Consider the following 22,595-nt stretch of genomic DNA (forward strand, 5'->3'; position numbering starts at 1 on the left):
ACTACTCAGGAACTTATAGTAGAGTTTCCTGAATTTTTTTAAAACAACATTATCAATTTTATCATGCCATGAAATTGAGCCTTTACAATTTAGTTTACAATTCAACATACAATTTAACTTTTAGTATTCATGTGATTATATAAGCATCACCACTACTACCTAACTGTGGAACATCTTCATGTGTTTCTAATTTGCATTTCTCTAAATGACTAAAGATGTTGGATGTCATTTCATGTGCTTGCTAGTCATTCACATGTATTACTTAAAGCATTGTCTATATAAGTCATGTGCCCATTCTAAAATTGGGTCTTTTGCTTTTTTAGCTTTGAGATGTAAGTATTCTTTATGTATTCTTGGTACAAGTCCCTTATAAGATAGAGGATTTGAGAACATTGTCTCCCAACCCATGGGTTGTCACTTTCTTTTTTGCCTGGTAGAATGAGCTGAGGAATGTTCCCTATAATGGTTAATCTTGTCAACTGATTGCATTAAGAGATCAGTAAAGCACATTTTTGGGTGCGTCTGTGAGGATGTGTCCAGAGAGGATTAACTTAGGGTCCTTCCCTTAGTTAATTCAGACCCACCCTGAATGTGGCCAGCACCATCCCATAGGCTGGGGACCCAGATGGAATAAAAGAGGGGAAAGGGAGAAAGCCCACCAGGGCAGGCATCTCTCTCCCTGCTTCCTGGCTGCCATGAGATGAGCTTCAGTGCTACATCCTCCCTGCCATGATGTTTGGAAATCTTAGAAGCCATGAGCCAAAAAAACCTTTCCACCACTAAGGTGTTTTGCTCAGGTATGTTGTCAAGTGATGAAAAACTGACTAACACATTTCCTCCTCTTCTGTTTTTTTTTTTAATAAGAGTTTGTGAAAGATTGGTATTAATTCTTCTTTAAACATTAGGTATAATTTATCTGTGAAGACATCTGGGTCTGAATCTTTCTCATTACTAATGGGTTTTCTGATTACTAATTTAATTTGCCTAGTTGTTATGACTGTGCTTCAATTTCCTACTTATTCTTGAGCAGTTTTGGTGGCTTTTGTCTTCCTAGGAATTGGTCCATTTCATTTAAATCATCCAACTTATTGGTGTACAATTGTTCATAGTATTCCCTTATTCGTTCCTCCTTCCCTCCCTCCCTTTCTCTCTGTCTCTGTCTCTCTCTCTGTCTGTCTTGTAGTACTGGGGATTTTGGGCTTGTTAGGCAGGTGCTCTACCACTTGGGCCACTCTTCCAGGCCTTTTTGCTCGGGTTATTTTGGACATCGGGTCTTGCTCTTTGTCCAGATTAGCCTGGACTGTGATTCTCCTATTTTACACTTGCCTGTGGAATAACAGGCACATGGCGGCTTGCCCAACTTTTTCCATTGAGGTGGGGGGGGTCTCATGATTTTTAAAATAAATTTTTATTAGGATATATTCATCACATAGGGGGATTCATAGTGACAATTCTGATTAAACTTATATTGTACATTATTTACATAGTCCCCATCGTCTCTCCCCCTCCCCCCACTTAAAGCAATTGCAAGAGGTTTCTTAGTTCTGTTTCATATAGTTATATGAAGTCCATCAACCATATACCATCACCTTAACCTCCTTCCTTCACCCTCCCCCTCCCACTAGTACCCCCCCACACTGTACCTATTTTATAGTCCTGATTTTCAATATTATTTCAATATTTAAGTTGATATTCAAAGGGGTGTCTCAATATATGCCTACTGTGGGTGTGCTTTACTTTGGACTGTTCAACCACTTCCATTACTCTCCCTTATCCCTTTACCTCCCACCCCTCATTTTTCAACAGCTTTCAATATACATCTATCTTCACATCTTATGTTATGCAATATTACTGATGCTCTGTCATTCTCTTTTTCTTTCCCTCTTTCCCCTAATTCCATGAAGTAGTTCCATTATTGCAAACACGTTCTACATCTGAGTTTGTATATGATCATGCTTGTTTTTGTGTATATGTTTATCTTTGGGTCTATCTTCCACATATGAGAGAAAACATGCAGCTTTTGTGTTTCTGACCTGGCTAACTTCAGTTAACATGATACTCTCCAATTGCATTCATTTACCTTCAAACCACATGTCATTATTCCTTATGGCTGAATAATACTCCTTTGTGTACATATACCACAATTTCTTGATCCATTTGTCAGTTGTAGGGTACCTGGGTTGTTTTCAAAGCTTGGCTATTGTGAATAGGGCTACAATGAACATCAGTGTACAGGTGTCTCTACCGTATCCTGTCTTACGTTTCTTTGGGTAGATGCCTAGCAGTGGTATCACTAGACCATATGGCAGTTCTATCTCCAGTTTCTTTTGAGGAATCTCCATACTGCTTTCCATAATGGTTGTACAAATTTTCATTCCCACCAGCAGTGTATAAGGTTTCCTGTTTTGCCACATCCTCACCAGCATTTGTTATTCTTATTACCCTTAATTATGGCCATTCTAACTGGGGTAAGATGAAGTGTAAGTGTTGTTTTGATTTGCTTCTCTTTTCTAACCAGGGAATTTGAACACTTCTTCATGTATTTACTGGCCATTTGCACCTCTTCCTTTGAGAATTCCATGTTTGATTTATGTGCCCATTCCTCCAATGAGGTGTTGATTCTTTGGGGCTGAGTTTTTGAGTTCCCTGTAGATTCTGGATATTAGTCCCTTACCAGATGAGTAGCTGGCAAAGATTTTCTCTCATTTTGTGGGCTGTCTGTTGAGTCTGGTGACTGTTTCCTTTGATATGCAGAAGCTCTTTAGTTTGATGCAGTCCTGTTTGTTCATTGTTTCTTTTAGATACTGAGTCTTTTGAGTTCTGTTTAGGAAGTCATTCCCTATACCTATCTATTCCTACTGCTTCCTGGAATTGTTTCAAAGTTTCAGACCTTATATTAAGGTATTTGATCCACTTTGAGTTGATGTTAGTACAGGGTGAAAGAAATGGATCTAGTTTCAGTCTTCTGCATGTAGATATCCAGTTTTCCCAGCACCATTTGTTAAAGAGGATTTTTTTTCTCCATTGTATGTTTTGGGCTCCTTTGTTGGAGATCAGTTGATTATAGATGCATGGGTTTATATCTGGATCTTCTATTCTGACCCATTGGTCTTTCTGACTGTTTTTGTGCCAATACCACCCTGTTTTTTTTATGGTTATGGCTCTGTAGTATAGTTTGAAGTCGGGTATTGTGATGCCTCCAGCATTGGACTTTTTGCTTAGAATTGCTTGGGCAATTCAAAGTCTTTTGTGTTTCCATATGTATGTCACAATTACTTTTCCTATTTTTATGAAAAATGTCATTGGAATTTTGATAGGGATTGTGCTGAACATGTAGATTGCTTTTGGTAGTATGGCCATTTTCACAATGTTGATTCTACTAATCCACGAGCATGGAAGGTCTTTCCATCTTTTGCTATCTTCTTCGATTTCTCTCTTCAGTGGTTTACAGTTTTCATTAAAAAGATTTTTAGTTTCTTTCATTAAATTTATTCCAAAGTATTTTATTGTTTTTAAGGCTATTATAAATGGGATTGTTTCCTTGATTTCTTTCTCAGTCTGTTCATTGTTGGTATATAGAAAGGCTACTGATTTCTGTATGTTAATTTTGTATCTTGCTACTTTGCTGAAAGAGTTTATAATTTCTAGTAGTCTTTTGGTAGAGTTTTTGAGGTCCCTTAGATAGAGGATCATGTTGTCTGCAAATAGGGATAGCTTGATTTCTTCCTTCCCTATTTGAATCCATTTTGTTTCTTGCTCTTGTCTTATTGCTTTGGCTAGGAATTCCAAAACTATATTGAATAGAAGTGGAGAAAGCAGACAGTCCTGTCTTGTTTCCAACTCTAACAAGAGCAGTTTCAGTTGTTCTCCATTTAGTATGATGTTGGCTCTAGGTTTGTCATATATAGCTTTTATTATATTGAGGAACATTCTTTTTATTCCTAGTTTCTTCAGAGCTTTTATAATGAAAGGGTGTTGGATTTTGTCAAAGGCTTTTTCTGTGTCTATTGAGAGGATCATGTAGTTTTTGTCCTTGCTTCTGTTTCTATGCTGTATTATATTTATGGATTTATGTATGTTGAACCAAACTTGCATCCCTGGAATGAAACTGAGTTGGTCATGGTATATGATCTTTTTGACATATTGTTGAATTCTGTTTGCCAGTGTTTTGTTGAGAACCTTTGCATCTATACTCATTGAAGATAGCGGTCTATAATTCTCTTTCCTGGTTACGTCTTTATTGAGTTTTGGGATGGGTGTAATGTTGGCTTCACAGAATGAGTTTGGTAGTGTTCCTTCCCTTTCTATTTCCTGGAAAAATCTGAGAGTATTGGTGTTAGTTCTTTTTTAAAGGTTTGGTAAAATTCAGCCATAAATCCATCAAGTCCTGGGCTGTTCTTTGTAGGGAGACTCTTTATTACTGCTTCAATTTCATTGCATGTAATAGGACTACTTAATAGGTGTTTAATATGTTCTTGGTTCAATTTTGGCTGGTTATATGCATCTAGGAATGTGTCCATTTTATGCAGATTTTCCAGTTTACTTGAATATAAGTTTTCAAAGTACTCTCTAATGATTCTCTGGATTTTGTTAGTATTTGTGCTTATGTCCCCTTTTTCATCTCTGATTTTATTAATTTGGGTCTTTTCCCTTCCCTGTTTTGTCATGTTGGTTAAGGGTTTGTTGATCTTGTTAATCTTTTAAAGAACCAACTTTTTGTTTCATTGATTCTTTGTATAATTTTTTAAATTTTGGTCTAGATCTCATTGATCTTGACCTTGATCATTAGTATTTCTCTCTGTCTGCTGGTTTTGGGTTTGGTTTGTTATTGTCTTTTTAGGACATTAAGGTGCTTCATTAGATTGGTTATTTGAGAGGTCTCTATATTTTTTATGTAGGCACTTATAGCTATAAACTTTCACCAAAGGCCTTACCATGGCTTTTTCTGTGTCCCACAGATTCTGATAGATTGTATTTTCATTTTCATTGGATTCTAGGAATTTTTTAAATTTCTTCCTTATTTCTTCAGTCACCACTGGTTTTTCAGCAGTGTGTTGTTCAGTCTCTATGTGTTTCAATATTTTCTGTGGTTTCTTTTGTTGTTGAGGTCTAGTTTTATTACATTGTGATCTGGTATGATACAGGGGGTTATTTCAATTTTCTTGAATTTGTTGAGACATGCTTTGTTTCCTAAAATATAATCTATTTTGGAGAAAGGTCTATGAGCTGCAGAAAAGAATGTGTTTTTCTTGGTTGTTGAGTAAAATACTCTGTAGATATTAACCATGAAGAAACTAGATTGAGACAGGAAGATTTAATAAGGAATAAACCCTTTTGAGCAAGCAGACCAGTAAATAGGAATGGATAAAACTAAACCACAGGGAAATAAAAATGACTGGAAACAACAGGCACCTTTCAATATTAACACTGAATATAAATGGCCTCAATGCCCCAATCAAAAGACATAGAATAGCAAACTGGGTTAAAAAACAAGACCCAGCCATATGTTGCTTACAAGAGGCTCATCTCACTGAAAAACATAAACACTGGCTTAGAGTCAAAGGGTGGAAAAAGTTTTCAAGGAAATGGACCCCATAAATAGGCAGGAGCAGCTATACTCATATCTGGCAAAGTAGACTTCAGACTAAAATCAATCAGAAGAGACAATGAAGGTCACATCATATTAATTAATGGAACAATTCATCAAGAGGAAATACCAGTCCTTAATATATATGTACCAAACAGAGGGACACCATCTACATTTAAAAAACAGACAAACTCTAGTGGACCTAAGAGCACAGATGGACCCCCAACCCAGTGATGGTGGGAGACCTGAATACCCCATTGTCACCAATAGATAGGTCATTTAGGCAAAAGATCAACAAAGAAACTTCAGAGCTACTTCACAAACTTTTTTGTCAGTGCTGGCCTAAAACCTCAATTCTCCCAATCTCATCTTCCTAAGTAGCTAGGATTATAGGCATGAACCATTGGCACTGGCTCATTTTAGCTTGATCAGAGTAGGCTGCCACTTAAAAGACATCTTTTAAAGAACCACCTTTTTGATTTTATTGATTTTGTTGTTGTTTTTTCTTCCCTATACCAATTACTTCTGCTCTAATCTTTACTATTTCTTTTATTCTACTTGCTTTGGGTTTATTTTCACTCTTCTGGAGTATCTTAACGTAGACTGTAAGATTATTGATATGTAATCTTTCTTCTTTTATAATGTAAGTATTTACAGCTGTCAGCTTTCCCCTGAGCACTGTTTTTATTCCATTCCATAAATTTTAGTATGCTTACTAATCTAAGGTATTTTCTAATATTCTTGTGATTTTTTTCTTTGACCCATTGGTTATTTAGGAGTGTGTTCTTTGTGAATTCCCCAAATTTTCCTTTCTTCTTCTAATTTCATTCCATCATGGCAGGAAAACATACTGTGCATATATTGTATGTGTACTTGAGGGGAATGTGTATTCTGTTGATGTGTGGTGTAGTGTTTTATAGTGATCTTGTAGTTTTATTAGACTATTGTTTTTTTAAAAATGAACTTTTAATTTGTTTTTAATTTACACTAATATTATTAATCTTAGTTGCTGGGAATAGAGCTCAGGGCCTCCACCCATGCTGAGCATGCACCCTGCTCTGGGCTACACCCACAGCCCATTTCCAAATTGTTCTTATGGCTAATTGTTCTATCCATTATTGAAAGTGTGTTAATAAGCTATCCAGTTACTGTTGCTAAGGGGTCTAGTTCTCCCTTCAGTTCTGTCTGCTTTGAATACATGCAATTTAGGGCTCTGTTGTTAGGTGCATATATATTTACTATGTTGTTATGTTTTCCTGTTGTCTTGACTTTCTTATTATTGTAAAATGTCTTACATTGTCATTAGTGACAGTTCTTGTTCTTTCAGCCAATATTAGTATAGCTACTTCAGTTCCCTTTTGTTACCACTCCATGGTATTATATTTCTATACTTTTACTTTCTAATCTGTCTTTGACTCTAAAGTGTGTTTCTTACAGGTAGCATAGTGTTTTATCATTAAAAATCTGTTCTGCCAATATCTGTCTTTTGACTGAAATGTTTAATCCATTTATATTTAAGAATTTATTGGTAAGTTAGGATTTATGTAGCCATTTTGCTATTTTTTTCTATGTGTTTTATATCTTTTTTGTTTTCAATTCTTCTAGTACTGCCTTCTTTTGTATCAAGTAGATATTTTCTAGAGTACCATTTTAGTTTCTTGTTATTTCTCTTACTATATTTGTATAAGTTATTTTCTCAGTGGATTCCCTGAGGATTATAATTACTATTTTTTTTTTCAGTACTGGGGTTCAAACTCAGGGCCTTCACCTTGAGCCACTCCACTGGCACTTAAAACAATCTCAGGTGTTTCCAGGCATGCACAAAGACTTGCACATATATCTGACTTTTCTATCTCTCCTTTTCTTTTTTTCATTTTTATTAGGACATATTCATTGTATGGGGGGTGATTCATTGTGACAATTCCAAACAGCCTTAACATTGTACATTGGTTAGATCACCCCCCCAATCTCCTCTCCCAACCTTCTCCCCTCCCTACTTAAAGTAATTGCAAGAGGTTTTATCATTCTATTTTGTATATGTATATAAAGCCCATCAACCATATTCCCTCACCTTCATTTCCTCTATCCATCCTTCCCCCTCCCATAACTACCCCTGCCCACTGTACCTATTTTACAGTCCTGTCTTTCATGATTAATTCCAGTCAGTGTAAAAGGGGTTTCTTGGTATACCCCTGATAGGAGTATACTTGGTTCAGCTCATCCCCTTCCGTTATTCTCCCTTACCCCTTCCTTCCCACCTCCCATTATTCAGTAACTTTTAATACATGTTGTTATATCTTCAACCTGTACAGATGTAATGTGTGTTGACATTGCTGACTGTCATTCTCTTTTCCTTTTCCTCCTCCCCCTGAGTTCCATGGAGTAGTTCCACTATTACAAACATGTTATGCATATAAGTTTGTATATGAGCATCTGATCTTCTTGATTCCTAGGAATATGTTGGAACTTTCCAAAGCCTATTATAGGCATTGCATTCTTCCATTTTCCCTGTTATGTGTTTTTGAAAGTTTTTTTTTTTTTTCCAGTATTGGGGATTGAGATTGATTCAACCCAGGGCCTCATACATGTCAGGCAAGTGTCCTACTACTGAGTCACATCCAAGTCCCAGCATCTTGTTCATTCCAAGTTTTTTTTTTTTTAATTATCTCAGGCAGTAGCAATGTTCAATAATTAATAATTGATAGTGACTTTTTTTTTTTTGCCAAACATTCCTCAGGAAAAAATGTTGTTCTTCACTGAGTGAATTCTGAGTCAGATCAAATAAAAACAAGCCCCATGAGTGGAGGCTTTCAGGGACCCTCCAGACAGGTCAAATAGTGCTTTGGAAAATTCCAAACTCATTGTAGTCCCTCTTGTGGGGACTTGGATGATGTTTTTCCCAGTTACTGTGATTGTGAGGCTTGAGTTGTTAACGGCCACTACAGGCCTGGCATGAACAGAATGCTTCTAGGGTAATTTAGAATGCAACAAGACTTACTATTTTTAACAAGAGTCAGTCATTTTTAAGAATAAACACTCCTTGGATCAGTATATATCTTGAGTTAAAAAAAGTTTATTTTAACAATTTTTTATGAGTGTTTTCATGGCTTTTATAGAGGAGTGGATTTTTGGAAGTCTTTACTCCACTGTTTCAGAGGTTGGTCCAAATTAGTGTCCTTTAATTTGAGTGTTCAATAATTCTAAGGTCTGAGATTCTTATTTGTAAACATCCACTTCTCCTGCTTTACCATCAGTATGAGTAACACTAACAGGAACATCACGAAGTATTTAGGTGTCAGATGAAATTGCAGACAGTAATTGTTTGCAAAATAGCCATTTCTACAAAAAGAACACGCTGTAATATTATGTTTCTTTAGTATATATAAGTCATTTAATCCTATAGGCTGCTAAAAAAAGGAAAAATTTAAAAGAGAAAAAAGACCAACTGACAGACACAGATGAATACCTTTGTGGTTACTGTAAATTCTTGCTAAACTTCCTGATAGGTGAGGTAAAAGCAGGAGGTCAGATGAGGTTCTCACTGGCTGATAAAAGAACAAAAACAATTTTTTTTTTCTGCCAGAGCAAATTTTTTTCCTGGTGCAGTTTTCTAGGAGGAATTTATTGAGAGGGTCTCCAGGTGATAGATTTCTTCAACTCAGCTCTCTGAAGGAATTTCCATTTTCAAGAGGTTCAAAGGCGGGCACGCAAAGTCAGGAAGTGTTCATAGAAGAAGTGGCAGACCCCTGCACGAGCAGGTTTGGAGGAGGGACAGGCTAGAGAACACTTCTGTCGGGAAGGAGTTCATCAAGGAGAAACATTTGAGGAGGCCCCTGAGGGATAAGTAACATTTTGAAAAATGGAGAATGATGAGACTTGCACTGCAGGTGGAGAGCATAGCAGTCACCATGGAAAGTTGGGGCCCATTTTAAAGACATTTTGCAGGTTCAGCAGACAGATTTTGGTAATCACCTGGATACAAGTAGAGAAGAATTAAGCCTATGGCTGAGGATGGGATGCAGAGTTTGAGTGAGGTAGGGTAGGGATTACAGTGGACCTTGGGGCCTGAACAGCGAGTACCCTTGGGCATAACAAAGCATTTGGTGAGTACACAGTGTTTGCTAAGCAATGTGTAAATCTTGGGGTAACCACATGTGGTTGAAAGACTTGTAGAAATTGAGAGACAAAGAAGCCAAATAACTTCGTGAAGCCACTGGCAGGGACTGATATCCAAGTGTCTGAGTCTAGAGGAGAATTAGCGATCTATTTAAAATAAAGTCAGACAGTAAATTGCTTAGGCTTTGTGGGCCATATAGTCTGTGTCACAATATTTCCACTCTGCCGCTGTGCAAAACCAACCTTCAGCAAAACGTAAGTGAATGAGTGTGGCTGTGTTCCAATGGAACAAAGAAAGCCGGTGGAAGGCTGTGTTGGGCACATGGGTCTAGAATGCATGTGCTTAAGTACTTTTGATATATTTTTGCCTTCTCAGCCAATTATCCTCACCTAGACAAACTCATGTGCATACAGCTCTCATGAAATCTCATGGACCTGTATGGATGAGAACGGCTTCATTTTTTCTTCCAACCTGCCCCCACACCTGCCGCAGAGTCCAGGGTGATCATGCCACTTGGTTTCACTGGTATTGGCTCAGATCCCTGACTTTTCCATTTAAGGTGGTTTTTACTCACCCATGCTGTCTTTCAGATAATTTTAATTCCTCTTATTTAAAAGATCTTTTCTGGAGTTTAGTTTTTTTCAGTCTCTCGGTGGGAGGGGTCTTTGCGGGTCTTCTCTTCTGTCTTCAGGTGACATACACAGCAATACCTTGCTCTAGAGCTGAGCCAGGTGAGGCTCATGAGATCTTTGTGGCTGTACTGGATTGACTCAACAAATATTTACTAAGCATTTACTATGGCCAGGCACTGTGCTACAAATTGGATAAAGGGGTTATAGTCTCTGAACTCACAGAGTTCTATGCTTACATAATAGAACAGGAAATAGACATTTAAAATATGAGTAATCACCAAAGGTATTGCAAACATTGTGATATGTGCCACAGAGGGTGTGCATAATATTATTTTTAGAATGAGGGAACGCCTTGCATGGAATAGGCCCTTGTGGAACAATGATTAATTCTTTGCATGAGAATACAGTAGCAGCCTAGAACCCACTACTCCTGGTTTTTATTCTTTATCAGTTTTTAAATAATTTTATCAGCATCTAATAGTTGTATAGGGGGATACATTGTGGTATTTACATACGTGCTTACAGTATATCTTAGTTAGATTTACCACCTCCATTGTTCTTCCTCTTCCCCTCACCCCTTCTTAGAGTAATTTAAACAGGTTTCATTCTTCCATTTTCACGTATGGATACAAAACATGCCCACCGTATTTGTCCTCATTGCCCCCTTCCTTGTGCCCATCTCCTCCCGTTGGTACCCACTCCCAGAAAAGGCTTATTTTTACCTCTTGCCCTTCATTTTAAAAAATTAAGTGTTTTTCGATAGTCCAAGGGAATTTTGCCTTGGTACTTCAGGTCTGTATATATTGTGCTTTAACCAAATTAACCCCCCCATTACTTACTCATTTTCTGTCACCATGCTTCCCTAATATTCAATTGCTTCTGTGTAGTGCCTTATATTATATTCATGTATGGATGGGTTACTTCAGTATTTTTCATTCTCTAACATTTTTTTTCTCTCTCTTGCCTCCCATATCCCCCTCAGACAGACTCACTAATACAATTTTGTTCTCTCTCTGACTATATATATTTTTGATTGCATATGTTTCTATATATATATTTAACTTACAGGTCTAGCTTCTGTGTATGAGGGAAAATGTGATCTTTGATTTTTTGAGCCTGGCTTGCTATGTTTAACATGATGATCTCCAGTTTCATCCACTTACCTGCAAACAACATAATTTCATTCTTCTTTATGACTGAATAAAACTCCATTGTGTATATATATCATATTTTCTTAGTCCAGTCATCAGTCGTGGAGCATCTGGACTGTTTCCAAAGCTTGGCTGTGGTGAACAGTGCTGCGATAAACATGGGTGTGCAAGTGGCTCTGTCATATCCTGGAGCACATTCCTTTGGGTACATTCCTAGGAGTGGTATCACTGGATCGTATGGTAGTTCTGTGTTTAGTTTTTTGAGAGACCTCCATATTGCTTTCCATAGCAGTTGCCCTAATTTACATTCTCACCACCAGGGTAGAAGGGTTCCTTTCCACCCCCATCCTCGCCAGCATTTGTTGCTTTGATAGCTATTTTGACTAGGATGAGGTGAAATTTCAGTGTAGTTTTGACTTGCATTTCCTTTATTGATGCATTTTCCTTAATTTAATGCTCAAGAATGTTGAGCATTTCTTCATATATTTTTTAGCCATTTGTACTTCTTCTTTTGAGAATTGTCTGTTCAGTTCATTTGTCCATTTATTTAGTGTGTTGTCGATTCTTTGAGAGGTTAGTTTTTTGAACTCCATGTATTCTGGTTATGAATCCCTTCTCAGCTGTATTGCTGGCAAAGATTTTTTCCCATTTTCTAGGCTGTCTCCAGTCTGATGACCATTTCCTTTGCTGTGCAGAAGCTTTTTAGTTTCATGCAGTCCCACTTGTTAATACTTTCTGTTAATTGCTGAGCTATTGGAGTTCCATTCATGAAGTTATTGCCTATGCCTATGTGGTCCAGTGTGTTCCCTATTTTTTCCTGGATTAATTTCTCTGTTTCAGATCTTATGTTAAGATCTTTGATCCATTTTGAATTGATGCTAGTATAAGGTGAGAGACTGGGATCTAGCTTCTGCAGGTGGAAATCCAGTTTTCCCAGCACCATTTGTTGAAGAGACTGTCTTTTGTTTTTCAATACATATTTTGGGTAGCTTTGTCAAAAATCAGGTGCCTGTACTTGCGTGGGTTTGTGTCAGGGTCTTCTGTTCTATTTCATTGGTCTTTGTGTCTGTTTTTGTGCTCTTGGCTTTTATTCTTTTCCTTATACTTCTTATTTCTGTGAAACTGAAAAATGTTCTGACATTTGGTTTCTTAATATGACTAATATGATTAATCTCCATCACTCTGTAATCTTCCACAGGGGAACAGTTGCTTTCACTATGTCCTCATTTGATCCCTGGGCTGCAATGTTCACTACCCCGCCTACTTTTGCGGATGAGGAAACTCTGTCCAAGGTTTCAAATTGCTTATGTCCTTAACAACTTCAGGTTTCTTTTTTTAAGTGGTGAACGCAAGCAAAAGTCAGCTGGGTTTGGTGGTGCACACCTGTAATCCCAGTACTCAGAAAGCTGAGGCAGGAAGATGGAGAGTTTGAGGCTACACTACATAGTGAGACCCTATCTTTGAAAAAGAAGAAAAGGCTTAATAGGGTTTATTATCTTATCCTAGTTACCCTTTCTGAGCCTTACTGATCTTTTGTATTTTGTAAAATACAGTACTGATTTCTTGGGGCTATTGCTATGACTAAATAAGATAATGCATGTAAATCCCTTAGGAAGTGCTAAATGCTCAATCATTGTCAGTGTATTTTAGGAAATAACACTGCCACTATTATTATTATTATTAGACAATGCAGAAGAAATTTCCAAATAAAGCTTTAGAAATGAGCAGGGAAACTTGGATAATTTTTAAAAAACACTTTTAAAAAAAATTTACAAAATGAGCCAAGAATCCTATTGGCTTAGAGTTTCTGGGGGGATTGAAGGAGTGAATGTGTACCATAGCCAATAACTAGCAGAGGGGCAGCACTTTGAAAGTGGCAGTTCTTTTTATCAGAACAGCACAGAACCACTTAGTGGAGTCCTCTGGGCTTTGGCCAGAGGTCAAACAGATTCATCCAGGCAGCACAGAGATTTGGCAAGCCCTGTAGGGTTGGAAAGAGAATGTCTGGGACTGCAGGTGTTGGAGTCATTTGGCCATAGAGTTGGTCAGCACAGCTAGTGCTTAGGCAGAAGGAAGAAACAAGGACTAAGCTCTAGAGACTGAACTTGGGGGCAGAAAAAAATGAGTAAAAGACTAGAATCAAGGTTGGAAAGGCAAGGAGACTGCACATGAATGAATTGGTGCTAGTGACCTGTCCTGCACTCCTTACTTCTTTTGATTTGGAAGCCAAACCAGATTTAGAGTCTGCCAGTGGTGGTGGAGGAACTGGGATGCTGGCCAGTCCAGGCCAAGCCTGTGGTTCAGCAGGTGGGGGACACAGCAGCCACTAGCAGATGTGAGATAATGGGGTGGTGAGTGGTGCTAAGAAGTTAAGAAAGAACCAAGGGAGCTGGAGACCACCTTCCAGTTTTACACCAAAAAGACACTGCTTTTTTTTTTTTTTGTGGTACTGGGGTTTGAACTCAGGGCCTATACTTTGACCCACATCAGCCCTTTTTTTGGGATAGATTTTTTTCAAGATAGGGTCTTGTGAAGTATTTGCCTGGGCTGGCTTCAAACCATGATCCTCCTGATCTCTGCCTCCTGAGTAGCTAGGATTATAGGTGTGAGCCACTGGTGCCTGGCTAGACACTTGCTTTTACTGGAGGTCATGGGTCAGAAGTACATCTTGGTGAGAATCAGTTGTATTTAGAATATCCTCCCTTTGCATGGAGTCTGGAAAGTGCTGTGTAGTAGCTGGGTCTTGATGAGTCTTACCTTCCCCCCACTGGGGTGTTTCTTAGAGAAAGATGCTTATCCCCTCTTTTCCACCCTGAGAAAGCAATGCCTGCTCTGTGAGTTGACTTCTCCATAAAAGTCCTGATCTTGCTCCTGGAGGGTCTGGAGACAACAACTTCAGCTCAAGGATATTCCAGGACAGCAAGTGATAATAAAAACACAGCAGGAAATAGCATCAGGATGAGATTTATGGGTCCTGTTTTCATCACCCATTCCAGTGAGAGTGGGGAGAGCAATGGAGGCCAGGTCTGCAAACCTCTTAACCCAGCTTGAGGTCCTAGAGTGCAGAGCAGGGGAAAGAAGGACAGGGTTTCCCATGGTGAAAAAGGCCTCTAGTTATCATAGCTCAGCTGGGAGGTGGGTGACTGCTGCAGCCATATGCGGCACTTCTCAGCTCCTGGCACAATCCCAGCAGTAAATTTGACATTAATACTTGGGACAGGTCAATGCCCAACCTGGAAGCCAATAATCTTCTATCAAAGGCAGGGCAGCAGGGAAAACTTGAGTTCTTCCTCCCCAGTTCTTACATGTGCCAAATGCCTGGCCTTCTCTCCAGAAGGCCAGCAACTGTCAAAAAGGATCATGGGTCATCAGGCAAGAGAATGCTTGACTGTGGAAAGGGGGCCTGGTGACTGAGTTGTCTGTGATGAGGTGGTATATTAATCCATTTTCCATTGCTATCACAAAATGTCTGAGACTGGATAATGAGTAAAAAGTTTTATTTAGCTTACAGTTTTCGAGCTTCAAAAACTATTGTCATCATCACCCCAGCTCTGGTAAAGGCCACATGGCTTATGGCATTACAATGGTGAAAATAAAGAGGTAAGAGGAAGCCAGAGCCCAGAGGTAGGGGGAAGAGGAGCTCAGCATTGCTCTTCACAGCACTCACTCCTGTGGTAAATGATCAGGGTCCCAGGAGGACTATGGAGTCCTTTTTGAGGGCAATGGCCTAATGACTCAATTACCTTGGGCTCAGCCTCACATCTTAAAGTCCTACTGCCTCTCAGCATTGCCACTATGTTAAATCATTTTTCATCACTGTACCAAAAATACCTGAGAAAACCAACTAAAAGGAGGCAAAATTTATTTTAGGTTTTAGTCCAAGGTCAATTGGCTACATTGCTATGGGTTTTTGTGAGGTACTTTACCACAATAGCAGCAACACGTAACAGAGAAAACTGCTCACCTCGTGGCAGCTGGGGAGTAGAGAGAGAGCAAGAGAGAAAGGGGTCAGGGACAAGATATACCCTTCAAAGTCACACCCCCAGGGACCTACTTCCTCCAACTGTTCCCCATCTCCTAATAGCCCATTAAGTTATGAACGCATCAATGGGTTAATCCATTGAAGTCAGCACCTTCGTGACCCAATCACTGTCAATAGCGCCATCAGCTGGGGATGAAGTCTTCAATACACGAGCCGAGCCTCTGGGCCCATTTTCTAACAAACTGTAACAAGCACTTAGAAGATCAAGGTTCCAACAAACAGACCTTTGCGGGTTAAGCCACATGGAAACCACAGCAGGTGGTACCAGTAACCGAGTTTGATAAGAACTTCATACTTAAGTCTTCACAAGATCCAGTTGATACTGATCAGTTTCTAGAAGGATATGCGTGGTTTGCCACAGGGATTCCCAAGCTTTGGTGCACTTGAGCATAAACAAAGTGTGTCTTAGGAATTCAGATTTCTGGACTGTAACTGTGATGATTCTGATTCATTCAGTCTGAGGTAGCTCTTGGTGTCTGAGGCTTTATGAAGCTCTCCAGGTAATGCTGGTGCAGATGGGCCATGAGTCACATCACGCTTTGAGAAATGTGGGTGGTGTCAGCTGAGTTTCAGGCTGGCTCTCAGAAGAAGGGAGTTCTGGTCTTGGTTCTCTGCCTAGTGTGCGCTATGCAACCTTGTGTAAATTGCTTTCTATCTCTGGTTTTGGTTCCTCTATAAAAGAAGGGGTTGGGCCACATCAGCAAACCTCAACCATACTGCACAGTGGAATCACAAGGACGCTTGGATGAAATGCTGGTAGCTGGGCCAGAGAATCCAGGGCCCATGCTAACATGACATTTCCACATGCCGGGGTGGGTTTAGGGCTTGGCTCTGTGTGGGTTTGAAGAGCCCCCGGGTGACTCTCATTGCTGCTGGGACTGAGAACTCCTATATGGATGTTGCTGGGTTCCTTCTGGTTAGTTCTCAAACTCTGAATGTGTTCAACATGGCCTCATTTCTTCATTCATCCTTGCCTTGGGGAAGAGTTTTCTACATAGTGAAATTTTCCAAATAATTAAAGAGCAGTAATTTAAATACTGACTTTAAAAATTTTAACCTACTTTGATATTTCTTTTTAACAATATATCAAAATCTTTTTGATGATTTAAAGGCAATACTTTGGTCACTCATTCATCTATTCATTCTGTTCTACTGTGGATTAGGAGCTTGTGAAAAATGTAACAGTGTAGTCCAAAGACTGAGTGACCATGGGTGAGTAATAATGATAATTAAATATTCCTCAAGTGTGCATTGATTGATAAGCACTATTCTAAACATTCTAGTATTATTCTCTCCTCAGTCCTCATGATAATCCTGTATGGAAGGTACAGTTACATTTCCATTTTTACAGATGGGGAAACAAGGCACAGAGAGGTTCTGTACTTTTTCAAGGTCACACAGCCTGCAGAGCTGGGATTCAAATTAGGCCCTAGCCTCTCTGTGTGGTATGGGACAAGGTTGTATACTTTCAGAGGCTCAATGTCCTTCTGGGCCAGTGACCTCTGAGCTCCTTTGATCACTCATACCTCACAGGTCCATGTCTGCCCCCCAGGTCCCTCAGGCAGTCCCTCACCTGTATCAAGAACAGCCTGCGTATATTCATTGACCTGGGGGAGAAAGACAAGGCTGCAGAGGCCTGGCTGGGGGCTGGTCGCCTCTACTACCTCATTCAAGAAGATGAGCTGGTGGAGCTGTACCTGCAGGTGGGTGGGGAGCTGCTGACTCTGGCCATTGGAGGAGGCAGCTGTTCCCTCCACATTGACTGCTGGAACCAGAGAGGTGACGTCTACACCAAGGGGGTTGTCAGGGCTGGGGCAATTGTTTGCCACTATTGGTGTGAACTTGGAGAGGTTCTGTATTCCCTGAGTCTCTCTGTCTCTGTCTGGAAAATACAGGTGGTGGACAAGCACGATCCCTGATTTCCACTTTCGGTCATTTTTGTGTTAAGTTCATGGCTTTGCTCTACCCGTGCACATTCTGTACCACTATTTACTTGTTTTCCTTTGACTCAACTTCAAAGCACCCCCACCCCTCCACTTAGCTTTACACAATGCTGTCTGAAATCACTAGCTTAATGAATTATTACTCCTTTTTCCTAAAATCCATTAAAATAAACACCTGACTATTAAAGCATAGAGTTTATCTATGTACTTCTGAAAATTCTATCACCAAACGAATTCTCTCACACCATGATAAGGAACAGGCAGATAGAGAATCTATCCAGCCCTATATGTGTGAGGCCAATTCCAGATTTAGGGGCCTTTGGTAGATGGTCAGACTAGGTAGTCTGTGGAGGTCTGGAGGTCCTTCTCTTGCCATTAACAGCCTTCTCTGTCACATCCAGGCGGCCATCCAGACAGCCTTGAGATCAGAGGAACCCTCCCTGGCTCTCAAACTCTATGAAGAAGCAGGTGACGTGTTCTTCAATGGGACCCGCCACAGGCACCGTGCAGTGGAGTATTACCGGGTGAGCCAGGCTGCTGTGTGCTGAGCCCTGGCACCGATGTAGGCAGGAACACACTGGACTTTGCCCCAGGTCCTTCTTTCCTACTTGTATTTCTTTTTCTTCCCTTTCTGGTCCAGTGTTCATATACTCACCCTCTCTTCAATGTAGTCACTCCCAGGATTGGGAAATGGTCGTTCTTGGGTTAATACACCTTCGTAATTATGTTTCTTGGCTGGTCGTGCTTTACGGTTTGTAGAATGCTTCCATGTTTATCAGCATTCTCCACTTACTTGTGGTGGCTTAGTGGTAGGTGATTTTAAGGGGTGCATGGATGGACACTAAAAACAATTTTCTTTTTAATAGGCATGTATTTAAAATATAACTATAAAAATTTGAGGTGTATAATACCAGCTCATCAAATCCATGACTCACACAGATCTTATTGCAAAAGATGAGGCAAGAAAATAAGAACTGACTTAAGATAATACGAATTAAATACATGTCCAGATATTAAGCAGATACATCAATTGTTGTTCATCACTGACTGAAGTTTGAGAAACCTTATTGTCTTATTTGATCCTAAAATTTCATTTATTCAGCTATGAATTCATTTGTTCAGTTGTTTATTTAGTCATCAAGCATCATCAGACACCCAGTGAGTACCAGGTGCTGAACTAGAGGTGGGTAGAAAAGGAACACATCCCTGATGGGTTAGAAAAACAATGCTCAGAGATAAAGTGATTTGTCTAACATTCCTTCATAATAAAATTAATAGAAGCGACCATTTATTGAGCACTGTCAGACACTGTGTGTGCTCATATGTGCACCTCATCAGTTGCTGCTGTGGGTGCTAAAAGGTGAATTACTTCCCAAATGACCTTAGAAAGAGTCCTTTTCTGCTTTCAGTTGCCCCAATTTTAGGAGGTCTGATGACCTCTATTTCAACTTGGAAGATCTGAACAAAACACCAAGAGCAAGGCACAGGAGAGGCACTTGAGAAAAGGCATAAGTGAAAACATGGTGGCCATCCCCAAGCCTTACCAGCAGAGTCCTCTGAGAGCCGGCATGTGCTATATACTAATGTCCCCATGCCTCTGTCCTCAGGCTGGGGCTGTTCCTTTAGCAAGGAGGATGAAGGCGGTGAGAACCGAGCTCCGGGTTTTCAACAAGCTAACCGAGCTAGAGATCAGCCTCAAGGGTCATGAGAAGGCTTTGGAATTTGCCACCCTGGCTGCCAGGCTAAGTGTAGTCACAGGTAGGTGTCCTAAGCGTCAGGTGCACTGTGTGGGAGGGTAAACGTGACTCAAGGCTGGCTAGCAAAGCGGTGGGTACCAGCTTGGGATTCAGGCTCTGTGGGTTCTAATCATTAGGGGTGACATACTGAAGCAAGCTGCTTAGCTTCCATTAACCTCATTCACCGTCAGCACAGCAGGATTCAAACTAGTGCCTGCCTTACGCAGTTTTTGTGAATACTAGTGGTAGTCCATGTAAAAGACATAGCACTGCACTAGGGACATATATCCTCCATCAGTGTTGCCTGTGCCTCACTAATTCTTATTTCACAGTTACTATTATTTCCTAAGTATAAGGTAAATGTTATTTTATCTTATTCCTAATGAGGCAGTGTCCCCATTACATAAGGATTGTGCCCTGATTTGTTTATTTATTTTTCTGGTACTGGAATTTGAACTCAGGGTCTCATGCTTGCTAGCTAGGCAAGTATTCTACCACTTGAGCCACTTCACCAGTTCAGTCCTGATTTTAAATTAATTTTTAGTCAAAAGCACATTTTCCCATGGACTAGAAATGTAATTGAAGGTCAAGTTCCCATTAATCTAAGTCACACATATTTGAAACAACTTGCATTTATAGCAAAATCTAGTGGGAAACAATGTAAGTTATTAAAACAGAGAAAAGACAGAATCAAAAAGATTAAAAACAACCTCTTTTTGAGTGTCAGTGCTTGAAAAAAAAGCAGCTTTGATCAGAGAAGCCGTGATTAGATGTAGGGCTAAATGAAGTCTTTTGGGAAGGACTTCTGGGCTTTTGAGGACATCTGATGTGGATGTGACTGGGCTTTATTGTACCTGAAAGTTCTCTCTCTCTCTTTTTCCTACCCTCTACCTTAAACTTTACTACAGAAAACCTCATCTGAGCAGCCGTCTGCTAATCTCAGGAAAGGTCTTAGGGATGCAGTGGGTCAGCACCATCTAAGTGTCCTTTATCCCTGCCTGGACAAGACCCAAAGAAGTCTTCAATGCATGCTTCTCTGTGACTAGATTCTTCCATATCAGAGACTTTTCTTTCCTTTGAACTTTTTTTTTTTTTAAAGTTGGTCCTTTGAAACTTAAAAAGCAATGTTTCTTAGATGGCACCAATAGCCACCTTGGATTAGATTGTAAACCTTTATTCCCTGTAAAAGATCACTTTTTATCAACATGTTAGTTACTAAAACAATAAACTCACTAAATCCCAAAACACCCATTAGAAACCAGTGTTTTGAAGCATGGTCTGAGCGTGAAGGGGTCTTTGTAGCATAAGGGAGACAGAGCTGGTAACGAGCGAGTGCATGGCTGTTCCTTGGTGGTAGTCCAGGGGAGCTCTCTGAGAGAAATTTTATGCAGAGAAGGCACCTGTTATCCAGAGTTAGTCCTATCTGCTCAATCAATCTATTCTTGTCACCTCATCCTATCACAGGAATTAAAAAATAATTCTTGCACCAGTGGCTCTTGCCTGTAAACCTAGCTAACTCAGCAGGCAGAGATCAAGGAGGATTTTGGTTCAAAACCAGCCTCAAGCAAATAGTTCTTGAGACCCTATCTTGAAAAAAACCAATCATAAAAAAAGGGCTGCTGGAGTGGCTCAAGGTGTAGGCCCTGAGTTCGAACTCCAGTACCATTAAAAAAAAATTCTTTTCCTGAATTACAGTGTCGTCCTCAATAAGGAGGCAGTTTCTTCAGGAAATCATCCCAGAGAACCTTGACCAGGATACATGCTACTTAGTTACTCTGAGTCCTGTGCTTTCTTTTGTAGCACTTCTCACAGGCGCAGTTTTACATTGTTTTTTTTTTGGGTGGGATTATTTAAGGAATGTCTGTGACCTGAGACAAAAAGCCTCATGAGGACAGGGACTGCCTCTGTGTTGTTTTCTATGCCCTAGGCACAATCCCTGCCATCTAGTAGATCTACAGAAAGTTTGATGGAGTGAATGGGTAAATGAATAATGAAAGTGCCGGCTGCAGGACATCCCTCTCAGTCTTCTAATTCCTAGGAGATCGGAAGCAGGAGCTGGTGGCCTTTCACCGCCTGGCCACTGTGTACCACTCACTGCACATGTATGAGATGGCCGAGGACTGCTACCTAAAGACTCTGTCCCTCTGCCCACCATGGCTGCAGAGTCCAAAGGAGGCTCTGTACTACGCCAAGGTGTATTATCGCCTGGGCCGTCTCACCTTCTACCAGCTAAAGGTAAGGGGCACACTTCTAAGGCCATGTTTGACCTACTCTCCATACTCTCATACTCTTTCCTGACCCATGTAAGGAAGGTAAGAAGCCTTTGGGGTGGAGTTGAGAGGACTAGAGGGCCAAGATGGGAAGTCTCCACTGGTAGGGTGGCGGGGGACTGTTCCCTGGGGGACACAATGGCTCTTTCCAGTAAGCCCCACTGGAGATGTCAAAGGTACTCTTATCTCTGCTGAGAAGATGGACCACAGCTCCTCTTTCTCCTTGCCCTGCTATAATCCCTATGGCTGCTTCACCTGTCAGGAATGCTGGGCACATTGTCTAGTGCCTGTGAGCCCCTCGAGGACCTATGAAAATATAGACACCCCCCTCCCCCAAGAATTAAGTTCCAAGATCAAAGTTGAAATGAATAATTCTTAATTTTATGTTCACAAGATGTTATAGGTCAAGCTGGGTGCCGGTGGCTCACATCTGTGATCCTAGCTACTCAGGAGGCAGTGCTCAGGAGGATCACGGTCCAAGGCAGCCCGGGCAAACAGTTCACAAGACCCTATCTCAAAAAAACCCTTCACAAAAAAGGGCTGGTGGAGTGCCTTAAGATGTAGGCTCTAAGTTTAAGCCCCAGTACCATACACACACACACAGTTATAGGTCAACTGCAACTCATTTCTTTTAGCATTATATAAAACTCCATCTCATGAGAAATGTAGGTGCGGATCAGTGTGTTTGAGATAATGAGATGTGGGACCTTCAATGTAAGTATATTCAGGTCCTAAGAAAGCCTGTGCCCTAATTCTCCCACTTGCAGGGCTAGAGTTGAACCTACAGCTTCTTATTTTTCTAGTCATTTCTAGAACTGTATTGGTGGTCTGTGATTTTTTTGTTACAATGCTGACTCTAGAACTGTGTCCCCAAATTTGATTTTCCTTTACCAGATGTCCCTGTCTCTTACTACAGTGACACAACCCTTACTCTCTGAGTACAGTGACTTCTTGCTTCTGTTTAACCCCCTAAGGGACACTCAGGGCTGCTCTGCTGTCCTTTCCTTATTGGTCAGACTTTGTTTCTGACCTGAATTAATTATTGATTTATGAGTATTAATGAAAACCAGATGCCTCTTTTTGAGCCTCACCTCAAGAAACATCTGCTTCTCATCTT

At 40.2% G+C, this 22,595-nt stretch overlaps 1 protein-coding gene across 4 annotated transcripts in view; it reads left to right on the forward strand.

Annotated features, from left to right (window-relative positions):
• The window catches only part of Sh3tc2 (SH3 domain and tetratricopeptide repeats 2), a 64,467-nt gene that overhangs the window by 40,247 nt on the left and 1,625 nt on the right, over positions 1-22,595 (forward strand). Inside the window, exons 13-16 of one of the 4 annotated variants that reach the window (XM_074076691.1) lie at positions 17,082-17,232; positions 17,874-17,996; positions 19,080-19,230; positions 21,136-21,390. In XM_074076691.1, coding sequence (XP_073932792.1) covers positions 17,082-17,232; positions 17,874-17,996; positions 19,080-19,230; positions 21,136-21,155 — 445 coding nt within the window. In that variant the 3' untranslated portion in view covers positions 21,156-21,390. Of the gene's footprint in view, positions 1-17,081; positions 17,233-17,873; positions 17,997-19,079; positions 19,231-20,116; positions 21,112-21,135; positions 21,444-22,595 lie in introns of those variants that run through there. The other 3 variants (XM_074076693.1, XM_074076692.1, XM_074076690.1) reach the window with 3 other exon arrangements.

Source organism: Castor canadensis, chromosome 6, assembly GCF_047511655.1.
Source record: "Castor canadensis chromosome 6, mCasCan1.hap1v2, whole genome shotgun sequence".
In the NCBI taxonomy this organism is placed as follows: Eukaryota; Metazoa; Chordata; class Mammalia; order Rodentia; family Castoridae; genus Castor; species Castor canadensis.